The sequence below is a fragment of the Mobula hypostoma genome, chromosome 4, assembly GCF_963921235.1.
Source record: "Mobula hypostoma chromosome 4, sMobHyp1.1, whole genome shotgun sequence".
NCBI lineage: Eukaryota > Metazoa > Chordata > Chondrichthyes > Myliobatiformes > Myliobatidae > Mobula > Mobula hypostoma.
Genome location: NC_086100.1, coordinates 113,038,445 through 113,055,860, shown reverse-complemented (window position 1 = coordinate 113,055,860; position 17,416 = coordinate 113,038,445). Strand labels below are relative to the sequence as shown.

Below are 17,416 nucleotides of genomic sequence, written 5' to 3'. Positions count from 1 at the left end.
CATACATTCATACATTTATCCAGTCATAAATGCATTACTATTATTAGAATGATTAATTCCTTTCCTCAGTTTAAATTATGTGTTAATATATATATTTTTTGTAGGAAATCCACCAACTGTTTCATGCATGAATGTGCTTTGCATTCTTGTCTTGCTTTAAATCTATTAGTGAAAGTTACCTGAATATTTGTAAATTCTTCTCCCAACCCTGCTTCAATGTTGATTTTCAATTTGCCCCAGAAATCAAACCCGTCAGGTTCCAGTCCAGGAGTTCTCTCGAGCCATTGCTGAGGAAAATAAAATCAGTGAAAAGTTGCAATATTTAATAGATGTAGAATATTAGTGACTCTAATCTCAACACTAATGAATGTCTCTCAGGCGCTCCAGGTGAACCCTCACCTGCCCTAAGCAGAGAATAATTAATATAATGAGTGGGTAAGCCATGCTCAATTATGAACACCTTCACCCTTGTGTCAGAAAATAGTGAATTTAAATCATACTCCAAACGTAAATCTGGAGTCAAAGGTTTGTCCAGCATAGGAACAAGCCCTTCAGCCAACTGCATCTACGCTGAGCATCATGTCGAAATTTACTAATCCCACTTAGCTGCAATAATCCCACATCGCTTTATGCCTTTCAAGTACTCATTCAAGTACTGGCCTGGATGTCTGGTTCAAATGCTTCTAAATGATGCTATTGTTCCTGCCTCCACCACATCCTCTGACAGCTCATTCTCAAAACCAGCTATACTTAGCATGAAAAATTTACCCTTCAGATTCCCTTTCAGCCTCTTCCCTCACTTCTGAAGCCTCAGCCTTCTAGTTTTACACACTCTTATCATAGGAAACAGACCATAAGCTAACCACCCTAACTATGTGTCTCACTTTATTATACCTCTACCATATCACTGTTCAGTCTCCTTTGTTCCAGGGAAAACAGGCCCATCTTATCCCAACCAATCTCTCTCCATAACTTTGAGGGTGGCATGGTATCTCGATTAGACTGCAGTGCCAGTGCCTCCGGTTCAATTCCTGCCACTGTCTGTCAGGAGTTTCTCCCTATGTCCATGTAGGTCTCCATGAATGCTCCAGTTTTCTCCAGACATTCGGATTAGTGGGTGAACTGGTCACATGGGCGTGTGCAGGCTAGGTGGGAGCAAAGGATTTGTTATTGCACCATATTGCGAAATAAAGTAAAATAACTTCAAGCCCTCTAATCCAGGCAACAACCTTCAGAAACTTTTCTACACCGTTCTAACTTAAGCACTCCTTTCCTGTGGTGTGGTGAGCAGATCTCTGTGTGCTGCCAAACCAACATTTCGCACAACTTGTACAATCTAGAGTGACAACTTAATATGGAACTGGAGAAGCTCGCAACCATGGATGAAATCTTTTTTTTTAGGCGAAGATAGCATCTTGTTACTTTGAAAAATCACAGGTGGATTAACCCCGGTGACCGTATTGATTTTTTATCAATGAATGTCACTGAAACAGTTTGTTTTAGAGATACAACATGGTAACAAGCCCTTCCAGCTCAATGCCGTCCAGTTACACCCATGTGTCAAATTAACTTACTAACCCGTACACCATATGGAATGTGGGAGGAAACCAGAGCACTAGGAGAAAACCCACACAGTCATGGGGAAATGTAGAAAACTCCTTAAAGACAGCAGCGGGAAATGAACCTAGGTTGCTGCCACTGTGAAGTGATGTGCTAACTGCTTCGCTACTGTGCCGCACCTGTAGTTGACCTGTCATTTATTATTTCACTCTGTCTGAAAGTTTCTCCTGAGCAAGTTAATGGACTTTCCCCTCATTTCAACAGCAGCAACTTAAAGGACCTCACTGATTTTCCAACGGGATGTGAGATTTGGAATCCTCAAAATATAATAGCCATGGAACTGAAATTACCAAATCATCATCACTGTACAGCAAACAAACCACCGCCACTGCACGTACGATCCTCCAAGAGGACTGTAGCCTTGTTATAGGGTTTGGAGGTTTGCGTGCCTCAATGACCTGGAGAGCTAGGTTGGCTAGAGTCAGGGCCTTGTGCTTTGGCTCTTGGTAGGATAGAGGGCAGACTAAGAGAGGTCCACGGTCCTCCAGATCCAGGGGTTCAGCTCTGACTGGTTTAAAAAATATATTGTTACGGAAACAGCACACAGACAAACATTCATAAATGACCTTCATGAATCTATTAACCCAGATTATTTCATGAATAACTTATTCCCACAGGAACCACATCCTTGCCCTCTCAGATATGTTCCTTTAGGCTTCCATTCATCTCTCATCTTCACTGATTAACGCTAACTTTTCTCTCTTTCCTATTTCTGAGTGATTCCAGCATTTTCTGTTCCAATAGGTAAGAATTTTTGAATCTGGACAGCTTTGAGGAGACTTAACCAAGAAATATAAAGTTATGAAGGGTCCTGATGGAGTAAAAGGATATCATTTGTGCCCTGTAATGTTAGTGAGTAATATTTGAATCTCAATGCTAAATACCTCAACAAGTTGCAGCAGCGTAGGTTCCATCTCAGATTGACAAAGTAACTCGTTTTCCTTCCCTTTGAAGTTGTCCCTATAGTGCTTTCTGTTGTAAGGAACCCGCAGATTCTCTGGAACTCCAATCTTATTCTCTATAAGACGAAACTGTAGGCTCTGAAATCCAGATGCAGGTGCTAAGAAATTTCTTCAAAAAGGAATGACAGAAAATAATTAGCATGTTACATGCACGATTAAAGATCGATACATAATACATTATATTTTTTTAAAATAAGCAAGTATGTTGACCAACAAAAGTATCTATGGGAGCTAGGAAAATTGGAAGGGTAATCCAGGACATACTATCATGGACATTGGGACATAAAGAGTGTTACATTTGCTTTTGTTCCGTTCTTTGGCACCTCCCTTGTATCTAAAGAGAATTAAAAGGCTTTAGCAAGTCCTTCTGCATTATCCATCCTCACTTCCACCAGCAACTGCGACACATTCAAGCCTTGTGGTCTGGTTATCAAAGTGAGCCTTACCAATAACCTTTTCCCCTAGTTTTGCCACAGGTATTTTCTCTGCTGCTTGACTGAGATGCTGACTGTAGCATCTTCCTTGGCAAAATAAATTGAGATTCTAATATTCATCAGATAAGAGTTGCTCCATCCCTAATCTTAGCACATAAAATCCTGAAGAAATACTTGCATTTCTTTTTATGTTCATTGCCACTCTTTTCTCATGCTGTTTCCACAATCATCTGTCTTTCCTCTACTTTGCTTCTCACAGATTACTAGATTCATCCTGGTTCTCACAAGAGTTATTCATCTAATATGTTTGATGCACCAAATTTTCTCTATCGCTCTTACCATCCTAGGGTCTCTGGTTTAACTCCTTTACCACCACCACCACCCTCAACCCGGTAAACTATCAGAAACATCTGCTCTCTTGAGAAGCACATTGTTCAATCACAGATTTTCCTGCCAATATTTGGTTCAGAGTATCCTGACCCTATCTCTCATTATCTCATCACTTACATTGCATATACAGTCCAGAATCACGCCATTAGCCCAATAAGACCCAACTCTATAGTTTTGCTGCAGATGATCACAATGTTCTCTTAGTATCTTATGACCTATAGTATGCCCCACTAACAGTGATAGCTCCCTTCTTATTTCCAAATTCCAACCAAATAGCTTCTATAATTACTTTCTGAAAGCCATCCTAATTAGTGCTTCCTTTGTAATTTGTCTTACCCTTCTTGGTAAATTAATGGGTAAATAGGTTTATTAATATCAAGGTACCATGAAAAATCTGTCTTGCACACAGATCAATTTATTGCAGCACTACATTGAGGATGTAACCAGAGTCCTAGGCGAGGATGGTCAGGACCCAAATGCTGGAGTATCCGAGACTAGAATCGAGACACAATGCAAGACTGAAACGAAGACCTGGTTCTAAACTAGACACTAGACGAGAATCCAAAGTTGAACTGATGATTGAACACTGAATCTCAGTTCAGATGCTCTTTAAATATTAAAATCCTGGTGCCTAAACATGGATGCCAATTAACAGGGAGGGCCTGAATCTTTAAGGGGGCTGCGACAGTTATCCATATTTTGTAGAGTTAGGCCATCTAAACCCAGAAGGCTGCCAAGGTCAGGTGCAAGTTGTAACAGGACCCCCTCCCTTGGCTGCTTGGAGAGATGATGAGGGTAGTCTTGGTTGAATGCCAGATACAAGATATTCCTTTCTGGAACCTAGCACTATTCCTCTGGTTTGAATCCTTCCCAGTCCATGAGGAACTGCCAAACACTCCGAAAAGTTCATGAATCCAGAATTCTTTTCACGGTGAAGACCTGTTCCCCATGGACAAACCTGGCTGGCAGCAGGACTGATGGCGGTGGGGCTAAAGGACTGGTGTTTACAGGTTTCCATTTGGAAGGTGGGATTGATCTTGAGGGTCTTGGGGAGCAGAAAGTTGTAAGCCTTTGGGTTTACTTTCTTGAGGAGGGTCCAACGAACTTGGGCGCCAACTTCCTAGACTCCATCCAGAGAGGCAGACCTGTTGCTCAGCCTGCAATGCTGGACTCTGTCTTCTCTTGCAGTTAGCCTTTATTTCTGGCTTTTGGGTAGAGGCCAGCAAAATCTCCCTTACTCTAATCCATTTTTCCTTGCAGCGTTGGATGAGATCTTCAGCCGCAGGAATCCCTCCTGCTCAAGGAAGAGTGGCGGAGAATGCCCAAATTGGCATTGGAACGGGGCATCCCATTTGCAGAATGCTGTAGAACGCTGTGGGCGACCTCTGCCCATGTCAAATGATCGCACCACTCGTCTGGTTTTTCTGAGGCCAGATACCTCATGGTTCATTCCATATCCTGGTTCACCCACTCCATCTGGCCATTGGGCTGCAGGTGAAACCCAGGGGAAAGACTCACTGTTGCTCCAATCAGCATAGAGAACACCCTCCAAAAATGTGACATGAACTGACGACCTCAATCCACCGGAAATCCGTGGATCCTGAAGACCTGGTGCAGGACAATTTTGGCCATCTCCGCCGCAAATAGTAGTTTGTCCAAGGCAGTGATTTTGCAGGCCTTCAAAAAATGATCTACAATTACCATCATGGTGGTCTTCCCCTTGGAATGCAGAAGACCTGTGACAAAGTCCAGGGAGATATGTGCCCATGGTCTGTCCGGAACAGGTAGAGGGTGAAGGAGCCTTTGAGGTTGGGTGCTTGGCTCTTTGTTCTGGGCACACTCCTTGCCTGCCAACACATATTATCAGACCTCTCTCACCATTCCAAGATACCAGTATCTTCTCTTAAAGAACTCGAGAGCCCTGGCAATCCCGGGGTGAGCAGTCATTTTTGATACGTGTCCACATTGAAGTACCTCAGATCTGACAGAACTTGGAACAAACAGAAGACCTGGAAGACCATTCTTGTGAATCTCTCCCTACATCTGGGCCTTGCAAACAAGTGGGTCAATTCCGCAATGAATTGGCGCTATCACCTTACTTCGGGGCAAAATGGAGATAGGCTGCTTTTCTCATTCAGCTTCATCAAACTGACAGGACAAGGCATCTGGGTTCTGATACTTAGACTCCAGTCAATAGGACAGGACAAAATTGAAGTGGTTAAAGAAAAGAAACCACCTGGCCTGCCTGGAATTCCGTCCTTCGGTCTCCTGAAATATAAGCCAGGTTCATGTGGTCTGGCTATATAATAGAAGGATTTTAATCTCCCTCGAGCTAGTGGAGCCATTTTTCCAAAGCCAACTTGACCACAAGCAGCTCTCTATTTCCAAAGTTGTAGTTCACCTCTACTGGGAATAGCCGGCTGGAGAAGAATGCACATAGCTGCAGTTCATTGTCCAAAGGTGTCCACGGAGACAACTCTGCACCCACTCCAACATCTGAGGCATCCACCTCCACGATGAAGTAAAGGTCTGGGTTAGGTGAAACCAAAATGGGAGCTGTATGAACCGCTGTTTGAACTCTGTAAGAGCACCTCCACTTTAGCAGTCCAAACATAAGAGCCCATGGATCTCTTAGTTAGTGTTATCAGCAGAGTGGCAAATCCCAGGAATCGTTGGACTTGTTTCATACTCAATGGTTGTGGCCAATCTCTGGCTACTTGTGTGTTAGTAGGGTCCATCCTGAGATTGAAATTTGAGATGATAAAACCCAAAAATGAAACGGTGGTTATGTGAAATTAGTTTTTCTCTAGCTTGACATCAAGTTATGATCTAGAAGCCTCTTGAAGATATCTCTGACATCTTCAAAGTCTATGCTTCTCCATAGACTTTGAAAAGATTAGGATATCATCCAAGTAGATGAAGGCGTACTTCTGGAGAGCATCCCAGAGCACATTGTTTACAGAGGCCTGGAAAACTCCTGGTGTGCTAACAAGGACAAAGGGCATGACCAGGTACTCATCGTGCCCTGTTGGTGGGTTGAAAGCAGTCTTCCACTCGTCACACTTCTTCATGTGGACCAAATTGTACACTATCCGCAAGTCCAGCTTCGAGAATACTCTTGCCCCTTGGAGAAACTTGAAGGCAGTGTTCATGAGTGGAAGAGGGTAATGATTCTTGGCTGTAATACGATTCAGCCCTCAATAATTAATGCATGGCCGTAGATTCCCATCCTCTTTCTGCATGAAGAAGCCTGCGCGTGGCTGGTGATGTGGAGGCCAAATGAATCCTATGGCAAGAGCCTCTTTTATGTACCCCTCTCTAGCACTTCCCTCCAAGCCTGAGAATGCATATAATTGACCTTGCGGAGGACGAGTACCAGGCAGTAGGTCTATATCACAGCCGTAGAGTCGGTGCAGTAGAAGAGTTGAGGCCTTTCCCTTGATGAAGACCCCTTCCAAATCCTTGTAGATAGAAGAGATTTTCACTGATTTTTAGATGTTGTAACTACTCCTAAACCTCCCTCTGAGGATAACTCCTGAGGCTTCTTAGGTAAAGGGGGGTGATTTGGCAGACCTCAGTCTCCTCCATAATGTTCACTAGAGACTTTCGTTGAAACAGAGACAAAATCAGAATCCAGATCCTCATCTGTATCTTCAGACAATGGGAACAAGGTGCTACAAATGATCTTTGTGCTCCAGGGACTAGGCTTCAAGGATCTACGTTTAGGAGCCTTTCCCTTAGACGGAACCTGGTTGGGCTGCTAGAGTTCCAGACTGCTTGGGCACCTCCATGTCTTGCTCCTGAACTAGAGACCCTCTCTCTGGTTCCAGCACACTCCCGATTAGACAGGATCAGGGCTCAAACAGTCCCCTTGGCTGAAGACAGCTTGTCTGCCCTTGAAGGCAGGACTGGGTCTCCCAAAGGCTCCAGGTTACCCCAAACAAAAGTCTACCTCCTCATCGGCCACTGGTCTTGGTGGAGTCTGGGAGTTGGAATACCAAGCCGAAAACATACCCTCTCGAAGCGACTGGACCATGCAATGCTCTTCCCTTCCTTCCATTTCACGGAAGGGTTATGCAGCGACAGCTAAGGGTGCCCAAGGATCAGGAGTTTGTGAGGAGAGTCGATGATGTAGAAACGAATGTCCTCTATCCTCATCCACCAAACTGATGTCTGCTGCAGGAAATGCCCGGAACCAAGAGGATAGGCTGTTGCACGCATGGGCTGCCTCAACTCCTGCAGCGGTTTGTTGAGCTAACGGGTGGTCCCCAAATCCAGGGAGATACCGGCTGCCCCAGGGTCCTTGTATTCTATACTGTGCACACAGATCAATTTATTGCAGTACTATATTGAGGTTGTGACGAGGATGGTCAGGACCCAAATGCTGGAGTATCCGAGACTAGAATCAAGACACAATACGAGACTGAAATGAGGACCAGGTTCCAAACTAGACACTAGGTGAGAACCCAAAGTTGAGCTGACGATTAAACACTGAATCTCAGTTCAGGTGCTCCTGAAATATTAAAATCCTGGCACCAAAACATGGCCGCCAATTAGCGGAGAGGGCTTCAATCTTTAAAGGGGCTGAACCAGCTATCCATATTCCGGAGAGTTAGAGCGTCTAAACCCTGGAGGCTGGCGTGGTCGGGTGCGTGTCGTAACAGACGTAGTTAAAAGCAAAACAATAAGTGTGCAGAATGAAGTGTTAGTTACAGAGAAAGTGCGCTGCAGTTAGGCAATAAGTTGCAAGGTCATGGCAAGGTAGATTCAGTTCAAGAGCCTATCATATTATGCTAGGGAACCATTTAATAGTCTTACAACATAGGATCGAAGCTGTCCTTGAGGCCTGAAGATATGTGCTTTCAGAGCTTTTGTACCTTATAGTTGTAAAGTCATAGAAAAGTCCAGCACAGAAACAGGCCCTTTGGCCCATCTAGTCTGTGCCTAACCATTTAAACTGCCTACTCCCATTGACCTACATTGGGACCATACCTTCCATGCCTCTACCATTCATGTACCTATCCAAACTTCTCTTAAACATTGAAATTGAGCTTGCATGAACCCCCGTGCAGGCAGCTTATTCACACTCTCAGGACCCTCTGAGTGAAGAAGTTTTCTCTCGTGTTCCCCTTAAAGTTTTCACCTTTCACCCTTAATCCATGACCTCTAGTTGTAGTCCCATCCAACCTCAGTGGAAAAAGCCTGCTTGCATTTACCCTCTCTATACCCCTCATAATTTTGTATACCTCTATCAAAACTCCCCTCAATCTTCTAACCTATTAAAGTCCTAACCTATTCAATCTTTCCTTATATCTCAGCCCCTCCAGCCCCGTCAACATCCTTGTGAATCATCTACACAATAGAAAGGGTGGGATAGAAAGGAGAATGGCCAGGGGTCAGTAGATGCTTTACGGAGTCAGGAGAAAGTGGAGACAGAGTCCATGGAAGGGAGGCTGGTTTCTGTGATCTGCTGAGCTGTGTGCACAACTCTCTGCAGTTTCTTGCAATCATTGGCAGAACAGTTGCCATACCAAGCTGTAATGCTTGCTATAGAGCATCAATATAAATTGGTGAGAGGCAAAGAGGATGTGCCTTTCTTTAGCCTCTTAAGGAAGTGGAGGCACTGGTGAGACTTTTTTGGTTGTGGCACCAGTGTGGCTTGATCAGTACAGGTTACTGATGATGTTCACTCCTTGAAACTTGAAACTCTCAACCTCAGCGCCATTGGTGTAGACAGGAGCATGTGCATTGCCCCCTTCCTGAAGTCTATTTTGCTCTATTTTGCCGACCTTGAAGGAAAGGTTGTTGTCATGACACCATGTCACTAGGCTCCCTGTCTCCTTGTGCACTCTGGCTCATGGTTATTTAAAAAGTGATCCACTACAGTCATTATCATCTGCAAACTTGTAGGTGGAGTTACAGCCAAATCGGGCCACGCAGTTGTAAGTGTACAGTGAGTAGGTTAGAGGGTTGATGATGCATTATTGTGGGGCACCAGTGTTGAAAATAATTGTGACAGAGGTGTTGCTGCCTATCCCTGCTGATTGTAGTCTATTGGTCAAGGAGTCAAGGATCCATTTGCACAGGGGGTGTTGAATCCCAGGTCTAACAGCTTGGAAATGACTTTGCTGTAGTCAATAAGCAATAGCCTAACGTACCTGTCTTTACTGCCCATGTGCTCCAGAGATGAGTGAATGGCCAGAGACATGCCATCTGTCAACAACCTGTTCAAGTTCAAGTTTAAATTTCATTCAACCATCCACGTGTATACAGCTAAATAAACCAGCGTTCTGGCAGGGCCAAGGTTCAAAATACCGAACATACAGTCACAAAAAAAATAATATTAGTCCAAGTCAGCTTCTGGCATAGCCTGAAGATAGATGGTGCATGGGATGTTATCTTGTAGCCACCTTTCTGCAAGAACAAGCACGCAGCAGTTCCTCATCATGTGCTAGTGCAGCTGCAGACGAACACAATCCAGTTTGTCTTCCTCCAAGGGAACACCGGAGAGCAGCACCACTGGAAGGGCCCAGCCTGGACCCCCGTGTGCTTCTGCTCTCTTCCACAATGCCTCCAATGCCTCCTTCCCCAGGTGACTGCAACAGGCAACATGAGAGCCTATTCTGTGCAACTACCTAGGCCGTGTATCTCCCGTCTTTGGTCTCACCAATAAACCGGACCTCATTACCAAAGTCCAACAGGGTCTTCCGATCACAAAAAAACATCCAAGACAATTGTTTGGACCATTTATTAGACCGTTCACTGCCTCTGACACCATCTTCCCTGGGTACTGTACAGGCGACAACATGGTACGCAATGAACCTACACTGCACAGCTCCACTGCTATCCAGCAACTCGCCATCTGAGGCAGATCTGCAGTACTTTGTAGTCTTAACATCCAGCAGTGTTAAGATCATAAGAGAAGACATAAAAAGGAGGTTGGTAGTGACCAAACTGCAGTGGGTCAGGTTTGTCTGGGAGGCTGGAGTTAGTGTGAGCCATGACCGGCCTCTTGAAATACTTTGTGACGATAGATGCCAGAGCCACATGGTGGTAGTCACTAAGGCACGTTATCTTATTTTTTGTAGGTACTGGGATGATAGCAGCCTTCTTAATGCAAGTGGGAACCTTGGATTGAAGCAGGAAGAAGCTAAAAATGTTTGAAAATACTCATGCCAGCTGATCTGCACAGAATCCCAGGACATGGCTGGAATGCCCTCCGGTCCAATCGCTTTCCACTGGTTCACTTCTGGAAGAGTGATTTAATGTCCACAACGGTGACAGTGGATTCAAGTGCATTGGAGGCTACCAGATGGGTGGTGACATTCCAACTCCCTTCTGTTCAAAATGTGCATAGATGCATTAAACTCATCCGTGAAGAATGTGCTGTATCAGCGATGCTGCCCGACTTTGTTTTGTAGTCCATTATAGCGTGTAAGCCCTGCCGCAACTGATGGCTGGTTTGAGACTTGATTCGGGATAGGTATTGTCCCTTGGCACCCCGATAGCTTTACAGAAGCTCCTTACTTCCTCTTAATTATCCTGGCACATGATACCAGTCCTGTTCTTTTCTATGTCACTGTTCAAGTATTAGAGCTACAATATATTCCGACAAGTCTATTTGTACTTGAAGCTCACTGATGCTGTTCACCATGAAGTCATACCAAAGTGTATTAATAAAAGGTCAGTGAGATTGATGTAGTCTACAAGCAGGGACTCCTACTATTGCTAAATACAGTGATGATTTGATTTTAAATGTAGGTTGGTACGATCCCCGGGTTTGTAGTTGTTTACAGATTCTGATGGTGATGTCAGTAACACTGAAGAGTTGTTACTTAGGCAACAAGATGATACTGAAGGCCAAAGCAATGGCAGAGGCAGCATAATGCACTTTGGGAGGACTAAAAAGAGCTAAACACACACAAAGAAAGTTGGGCCCTAAGTGGTACTGAGGTCTTCAGTGCAGGTCCGAGGATCCCTAAAAGGTTGGATAGACCTAGATAGACAGGTGATGAAGAAGGCATGCCGGATATTTGTTTTCATCCGTTTTCCACTCCCTTTCAGCTCACTGGGCTCACTTGAAAAACTATTACTGTACACATGGTAGTGTAGTGGTTAGCACAATGCTTAACCGTATCAACCACCCAGGTTCAGTTTCCCCCGCTGCCTTCTACGTTCTCCCCATGACCACGTGGGTTTCCTCCGGGTGCTCCAGTTTCCTCCCACAGTCCAAAATGTACTGGTTTGTAGGTTTACTGTTCATTGTAAAAATTGTCCTGTGATTAGGCTGGGGTTAAATCGGGGGATTGCTGGGTCGAATGGCTCATCAGGCCTATTGCATGCTGTATCTCAATCAATCAATCAATAAACAAACAAACAACCAGATAAATAAATACAGCCATGGTGTGTAAAGCCAGGGGTCAGAGCTTTAAAGTGAGGGATGGAGATTGAGATGGGATGGGATGGGAGGAAACATTTTTTTATCCAGATGACGGTCTGAATCTGGAACAACTGTTGAGGGACTGGTGAAAGCAGAGACCCTCACAGCATTTAAGAAATATCTAGATGAGTACTGGGTCAAGGCATGAAATGGAAATAGGATTAACATAGCTGAGTGCTCAATAACCAAGAGGGATTTTGTGCACTGAAGTCCCATGTCTGTGCTGCATGATGCATCTTGGAAACCTTAATCCTTGAATTCAAGCACTTAGTATCACTTCTACCAAATGTGACCCCTGAGGAAACATGCTATATCCTAATTCCCAAATATTACACGAACTGCAAGCAAACTTTCTTCTGTTGTCCTTGCAGGAATCTCTAACCACTTTTAGAAATGTTTATTCAATTGCTACCCTGAAATACTCTTTTTTTTCATCTTTCCAGTTTAAGAAAAAGGCATTAATTGGAAAGCAGTAGTTCCATCACATTCAGAGCAGATACCTGGGGTACGTATTGCTTAAATCTGCACTTTCAATACTCGAGCTTTGAGTGGTTTTGCCCTAGTTGCTTTGTGAAATATCAGACTGCTATCACTAGCTGCAGTTCCTACAATTGCCTAATTTCAACATTTGCGTTGAGGTTAAACTGCATCCACTCAGCACTTACAATCTCAAGAATTACTCTCATGCATTGCTCATTTTAGGTATAACTTTATCATAATTATTTATTTACTTTGCAAGTTTTAAACTTCTTTAAATCTGTTTCTTAGCCAATCTGCACAAAGCAGTGTATATGATCAGATTAATCTGGACATTTACGGAGGAAGACAATTCCTTCCCTACCATGATTATATTACATTTAGTCACTTTTTTTTGTTGCGATTTTGTGCGATTTTGATCAGGGTGAACTGGCTCTGAGGCCCTACATTAACGAATGTCACAGCACTGGATTGAAATGAACTGAGCTGAACTGAAATATGCCTGGACTCTTCAATGATTTTACGGTTTAGTGTTTTATATTCTGTGCTCTTCGCTCTTATTTTGCCGTTTGTGCAATTTGCTTTTTTTTTTCAGCACACTGGGGGAGTGTTGATGTTTTTCTTTGAATGGGTTCCATGGCTGTCATTGTTTCGTGGCTGTGTGTGGGAAGACAAATCTCAGGGTTGTATACTGCATACACATTTTCATAATAAATGAACTTTGAATCTTTGAAAGCCAATTTAAAAATTGACTATGATAGAGCTTTCAGTTTTGTGTGACTTGTGTGAATGCTGAGTCATATGCAGGTCTGGTGAATGTCAAGCAAAATGGCCCGTGCTGCAGCGTGGACTCCAAATACCCAGTAAAACTCCTGCAGATTTTCAGCCCACTGCTGTCAGGAATTTCTGTCTGTCCAGATATCAGTGGCAAAAAAATAAACAGCATACCCATGGCTGAAAATTCTTCTTCCCCAAATCTCCTCATACTACCCCTCAATCCTACACCATCAGATGCCCAAGGACACCAGACCCTGAATCACTGGGACTTCCTTTCTCTAGCATTGATACAACTTGGAGCACAAATGATGGGTCCAGCAGCAAGTCACGTCACAACTTGGTGACTCACTGTAGTTCTTCTGGAGACATAGGCTAAAACATTGATCATTCTAGAGGCAAAAGATTATAAAACTCCATCCTTATGTGTACATGACTAATTAAACACCATGGCCCTCCTTTTGTCTCTCTGATTTGGAAATCTTCATTAAACAGACACCAATATGTGGAACGATATACTTCAGTAAAGTGGCAAATGACAAGGGTTTTTTCCCCAAACTCAGATGCATTGTGCAATAATTTATTTTTGTTCTGTTCCAGCATTTAATTATAAGTATTTGCTACCTGAAATCAAAGAAATCCAAAGCTGTCATTGTCTCCAGAACTGCAAACTGATCCACTAGGAGTTTAAGGATGGTCGCGATTCGATGAATTCTTGAGATCACCTTCAACATATTTCTTTCATCTCTTACCTGGAATAAATATTTTCCCAAAAGAGTTATAATTCACTATTTATTCAATTTTTAAGAAAAGCAAAACTGAATTATCCTCAAGAGAAGCTGAAAAGATTCTGAAATGTCTCAAATTTACCAAGTGGTCAGAAACACTCTCAAATGTTACTTCTGATTTGGTCCTATACAAATGTTCTGACAGGTTCTGAATTGACAAAGAAGGATAAATGAAAACCATTGCTTTCTCTTAACTACCAATAATTGTGGCAGTGATCAACATTCCAGAAGCTGACAATATAAATTCCAGCACTGAAGTTCTACAATTAAATTCATGGCACCAGTTTTGCAGATGAAATGTCAGTTCTATGTGGAACTTCCTACATCTCCTTGAGTGAGTTCCAGCAAGTCTGGGAATTCTGCACTTGCATATTAATACAGAAATCTCAAGCACGCTTACAGTGTCTAGTGAGGAAGCACATTGCTGTGGTATTTCTCCACAACTAGTGTTAGTGATCCCACTGAAACTATCTCCACAATGTTGGATTCAATATTTACAAAGTATTCGCCATTGATTTCAATGAAATAGGCTGGCTGCAATACATTAAAAGGAAAATACTAACAAGCTAAATAACAACTTTTCAATGCCATTATTTTTTTCACGTGTTTAGATCCACTATTTTCCATTAGTGACCTCTACATTTTATGAATAGCATTGGAAAATGAGAAACATTAGGTTTGTTGACTGCATTAACAGTCCATTAAACCAGGCAGCATAGCTCAGCTGCCAGCCTAAGAACTTGTTCAACAATTTTGTGGGTAAAACTCCTCCTGCTCCCTCCATATGAAATCTCTGTACGTAAATTGGGCTTTTTGCTGATGATGTGTTTGCCAGCAGGTTCTCACAGAAGGAATCACACAAGGAAAGTACACACAGGTTGATACTGACCACAGATGTAAGTAATTAAATATTATAAGTATCTGTAATATCTGTTAAACCTAAAAATAATCATTTAGCTAGCTGCAATATTTGGATATCTGTAATATCTAAACATTTAATTTGCATGATGGAGTATAATAAGTACTGTATCTTTGTATAGAGACACAAGAAAATGCAGATGCTGAAATCAGAAGCAAAAACGTAAACTGCTTGAAGAACCGCAAGTATCAGTAGAGGCAAAGTGACAGCTGACATTCTGGGTAATGATCTGCATTAGGAATGAGACTCTAGGGGAGAGGTAGTCAGAGGGAGGGCAAGACAAGGGTTGGAACAAGGTGAGGTGGCAAGTAAGGGAAGAAGAATGAGACATTTTGAGACAGATACTAGTACAGGATGGGTGGAACCATAAGAGCAAGGAAACAGTGGGTAGATGGAGACAGGAGGGAGCAGGGGGTGGAGAAGACAGAGACAGAGACAGAAATAGGGAAACAAAAATTCCAACCAATTTCAGAAAGAAACCAAAGAACAGCCCAATCATTTTTGCAATTCAAGATCACTCAACAGACAAGGAGGAAGAATGAAATTAGAATGGAATATTCTGGAAATACTTAATGGATCAGGCAGCTTCGGTGGAGGAGGAACAAGATGCTCTGACTCCAGATTAGTAAACTTTCATCAGAACTAGGAAGTTAGACATCAAACCTATCTTATGGCAGATAGAATGGGGGGTGGAGAAAGAAAGAGAATCTTTGTGATAGTGGAATGGCAAAATGTCATTGATGGTGTGGCTGGAGGGAATATTGTCTTATGTTCAGTATTGACATTGATATGCATTATTTGGGGTTGAGTGGTTGGCTCAGCTTTACAAGTAGAAGCTCCTGTAAAAATTACAAACCAGCATCTGTTTAGGAGGTCATGGAAATGCACAGTAGGGTGGGGGGGGGGAGCAGTTTGCTCCATTATGTCTGTTCCTGCTGTAAAAAGAATTAATCAGTTATTCCATTTCGCCTGCTTCCAATGGACAAGTCCTCTGGCAAATTTTATCGATTTACTCTGCCAGGAGAAATCCACCCAACTGTATAAAATACTCCTCCATCTGATCGAGTGCATTCAGAATAGGGGTAAATGTAAATTACTCACATGACCATTCTGAAATATTTCCCGTACTGAATCCAGTTCCCAAAGAATCTGCTTGAACCACAATTCATAAGCTGCAGTTTGTAAAGACAAGTAGAGTTACTGATAATGTACCAAAATAATGCTGAATTATTTCATGAACAATTTGCAAATACCTGCATATTTTCAGCAACAACTGTTAGCTCCTCACCTTGGTGGGTTATAATAAAAAGGTGTTCATCGTGTATTTTGCTTCCTTTCTTTTCGCTAACTAGATCTTGTGCGTTGATGATTTTATCCAGCTTTAACAAAAGAATAAAGTTCAATTTCCAGCAGAAAAGCATTTCAGAGATACAAAATAACTAAGGATTCTGATTGTTTATTTTTATATCTTTTATTTCATGCTTCCTAACCTGCAGCAAGTACAGTACACGGTAAGCAGAAGAAATAATGCAGTCATTCAGAAGGACAGAGAGAGGCAACAAGAAAACAAGTCTTTATGGCAAATTATGAGCTCTTCATGGAGGGATCAGTGGAAAGAGAAGAAATGTCATTTAAAATTGGTCTTTCAGTATATTTGTTCATCTTTTGCACAAGTTCCAGTTTGGCAAGTACTGTGAAAATTCATTTTACCATAACTCTCAAACACAGACTGTGGTATCTTTAAAGTCACTAATTATGTGTTATGTTGACAAAGATAGTCTGTAAATTGGATCACTGCTAAATAAAGCCGTTAGAACAATAGAGCACAGTTAGCATTACTCTGTTCAATCTGATGAATATTGGGCGTGATATTCAAACACTGCAGCTCTAGAAATCTTGAGCACTTGCTTCCCTTCTCTTCCAAATGTGCGCTTCACACTGATTGACACCCAGTACCTTCATTCTATTTATGTACAGAACTATGTTAGGGAAAAAGCAAGCCTCCTGCTTCAGTTGAAATGTTTTTCTTTCTTCTCCTGAATGGTGTGTTAATAGAGGTAAGAGAGTGCAGGTGAGAGGGTAAGGGATACATCCTCTGCCAGGAGAAGCGCTCATTGAGCAGACATGAAAAGGTGATTTGATGGAAGTACAGGGAGGAATTATATGAACTCACTGGATTTGACAAGATTACTTTTATCATACTTGGATTGTAGGTCACAAAATAAACTTTGAAATAGATATAGTTGCACTATTTCAACACACCCTCTCCTTTGCACAACTTGAACTGGCTTATATTCTTCTCGCTACCTATTCTTAACTTAATGATATCACGAATTCTGTTTCATAGTTTCATTGTTTACTTCCTAGAAACAGGTCCTTCACCATTGGCCAAAGACGCACTGAGCAAAAACAGTTCTCCAGAACACATTTTAGAAGTTACTCCTCCAACTTACATTATTGTTCCCCCTGCTTAGACATATGGAAAGCCCTCATGTCCACACATCCTTACAAATTTGTTCTGCAGTACCATTTCACTAAACGGTGACCTGTAGAATGCAATCATACCTCTGTTTTTGATTAAACAAATCAGTTTAGTCCTCGATTGTACCAAG

The 17,416-nt window shown here is 42.5% G+C and overlaps 1 protein-coding gene across 1 annotated transcript in view; it reads right to left on the bottom strand.

The window, feature by feature from the left end:
- Positions 1 to 17,416, bottom strand: part of LOC134345555 (tryptophan 2,3-dioxygenase-like) — a 59,332-nt gene that overhangs the window by 25,364 nt on the left and 16,552 nt on the right. The window contains exons 3-7 of the mRNA XM_063046391.1: positions 16,093 to 16,183; positions 15,906 to 15,976; positions 13,722 to 13,849; positions 2,505 to 2,691; positions 180 to 287 (exon numbers count right to left, since the gene is read on the bottom strand). Of these exons, the coding sequence (XP_062902461.1) occupies positions 180 to 287; positions 2,505 to 2,691; positions 13,722 to 13,849; positions 15,906 to 15,976; positions 16,093 to 16,183 (585 nt within the window). The remainder of the gene's footprint in view (positions 1 to 179; positions 288 to 2,504; positions 2,692 to 13,721; positions 13,850 to 15,905; positions 15,977 to 16,092; positions 16,184 to 17,416) is intronic.